The following is a 2,714-nucleotide window of genomic DNA, read 5'->3' on the forward strand; positions in this document are numbered from 1 at the left end:
GGCTCCCGCTCACTGGCTGAGCGAGGCACGGGAGCAACGACGAGGGTTGCAATCCCGTTGCTGGTCCCCGGTCCGGTACGGGGGCGACACAGGGTTGCGATCCGTTGCCGGACACGGAAAAAGACAAAAAAAAAAAAAAAAAAAGGACCTTTGAAGGTAATTATAAAGTATATGTATCCATATGAAAATTATGCTGAGACCATTTCAGACAAGGAGCTAGTCAGCAGTATTGTAAATGTAGTCAAAGCACAGAGTATACAATTTTAGCTGTCAACAATTCTTTAAATTTCTATGATTGTTCCCGGAAATAGAGAAAATATTTGATTGCTCAGCAGTCTCTTGCACAGTGTAAGATTAAAATAAGAAGCTCAATTTCATGGCATTAAGTATTAGACTTGCTCCTCTTAGTTTACCACAATTTGATATAGATATGAGAAAACTAGAAAAATATGGTAGTGGAATAGAATAGAGAACTCTTAAAGACAGATAGTGAACTATTTATTTTCAGAATAGATTGATCTCTTCAAGGCATGCCTCTCTAAGCATAGCTTCCATTTATATGGCAGATGTGGGATTGGTTAGTGAAAAAGATCTTGATAGGGAGTTCTAAAATGAAAAAACAAACAAACAAATAAAAAAAATTTCTATTAATTTTTTTTAAAGTTTTCAGAATGTAACCAATCCTGAGATTTATTTCTATCTAACTTTTTAAATTATTATTTTTTGTTTGATACCTGGTCAGATTTATAATCAGAAAGGAGAGTAGGTTTTCGTACATATCCTCTTGTTTTTCTCGTTATGCCCCCAGGAGCAATACCTGCTCCAGAGCATCTGCTCTGAAGAATGGCAGAGCTCCTATTTCATTTAGCCTCTCTAATAATATTTAACTGCCTACTGTGTATGATACCACGTAGGTTTAATGCTCCATAACTACAATGTAAATATACCATAAAGCAATGCTATTTTCATTCTGCTTCTCATTCTTCATTCCTAACTGTTGTCTTACATTAATGCCAAGAATTTTCAGTTCACGGCTTACTGAAAAACAAGTTCTTTGTCAAAGAAATACTTTTCTTAAAAATGAGACACCAATCTTACATCTCATAAATCTAATCTAGGATCCTTCTGCCATAAAGATAACTCTCTTGATTTTTATTAGGATAAAATTAGCCCAAGTGAGAGCCAAAAAATTTCCTCTTATACTGATTTGTTGCTTTCTACATCTGACATTAAAGTTCTGGCATTTAATTCTTCATCTTGAACTAAATTCTCTGAGAATTATAATTGTTGAGTCTTGCCATTCCAGTATGTCATGAAGAAGACTCATTTCTGACAAAATAGTTATAGTTATTAAATTCCTCAGTGATATTTTTGTTCATTTGTTTCAAAACTCTATAAGATTCAGCACACAGTAAGACAACACAGTCTAACAACAACAACAAAAATCTGGGTATTAGACTTAAATAGATTTGGATTTAAATTTCAGCTCTGCTGGTTACTAGCTAAGTGACTTCAGGTGAATTTTGCAATCTATGTCATCCTCAGTTTCCTCTTCTGTAGAATGAGGATGTTACCTACTTCATGGCATTATGTGAGGATTTAAAGGGATAATGAAAAGAAGTGCCTATAAGATGTCTAGCTTATAGATTATTCAATAAGTGCTATTGTTTTTTAAAAATATTATCATCCTTATTGTCTCTGCCTACTTTACTGACTGACTCTGACTGACTCCAGTGGAACTGCTCTAATACTCTGCTCAGTGCCAGACATGTGCTAGACATTTTATATACACTATCTCATTGACTATAAATCCCTTTCTTTCATATTCCCAGTTAAACTGGTCTTGTTACTTAATATTTGTCTCTTTTTTTCTTTTCACAGGAAAATGGGCCTTACTATACATCTTATCCCCCATCACCAGATTTGTGACCTACCATCTTTCAGTGCTTCTTGATTCCAAGGATGCTCCTTCCTCCACAAATCGCTACCTATTGAAGTGATACTAATTTTTGCTGTACAGATCCAGAGAGCCTTTTGTCCCCACCTCTCTGGTATTTTTTTATTGACTCTATATTTTCTGGCACATAAGCAATCTAAAAATGGTAGGCCATTCTGAACTGCACACATTTTAAATTTGTATATTTGTATCAAATGGAAATGTCCATTTTTAGTGTTGTTCATAAAAATTGGGTAGCAACTTTTGAGTATCTTCAGTTTCCTGAAGGACACTGGATTCTCCATCAGAGAAGCCACGAGTATTATTCATGTCATCTCCTTGTCATTGCACGTTTCCTTTGTGTATTTGTGTTTCTTGAAATATATGGAACCAATGTATGCTGAATGGATGCATTGTTTGCTTTAGATCCTGGTGTCAATTTGTATTTTATACCATTTACATTTTATACTGATAATTTGGTTATGATAAAAGAGAATTGGGACCAAAAATGTGGGAATGTATCTGATCAAAACCACCAAAATCATTAGCAAAATACAAGACTTGGAATTTTACTGCCCGAGTTAAGACTAAGGTTTAAAGACTAAGGTTCTTTGAATTATCTGACTTGCCACTGTTCTGATCTCAATAGTGTAGGGAAAACAGGACCATCTTCAGGCTTTCTTCTGTAATCACAGGTGATTTGGTCTCTTTATTCAAAAGGACTGCACATACTAGTACTCTTAAGTGAAGAGCATCTCCCAAGACTCCATCAGTGAGC

At 35.1% G+C, this 2,714-nt stretch overlaps 1 protein-coding gene across 1 annotated transcript in view; it reads left to right on the forward strand.

Annotated features, from left to right (window-relative positions):
• Positions 1-2,363, forward strand: part of GDAP2 (ganglioside induced differentiation associated protein 2) — a 68,394-nt gene extending 66,031 nt beyond the window's left edge. The window contains exon 12 of the mRNA XM_008580418.1: positions 1,882-2,363. Within this exon, the coding sequence (XP_008578640.1) occupies positions 1,882-1,929 (48 nt within the window). The 3' untranslated portion in view covers positions 1,930-2,363. The remainder of the gene's footprint in view (positions 1-1,881) is intronic.
• The last annotated feature ends 351 nt before the right edge of the window (positions 2,364-2,714 follow it).

This window comes from Galeopterus variegatus, unplaced genomic scaffold, assembly GCF_000696425.1.
Source record: "Galeopterus variegatus unplaced genomic scaffold, G_variegatus-3.0.2 Scaffold2084, whole genome shotgun sequence".
Classification (NCBI taxonomy): domain Eukaryota; kingdom Metazoa; phylum Chordata; class Mammalia; order Dermoptera; family Cynocephalidae; genus Galeopterus; species Galeopterus variegatus.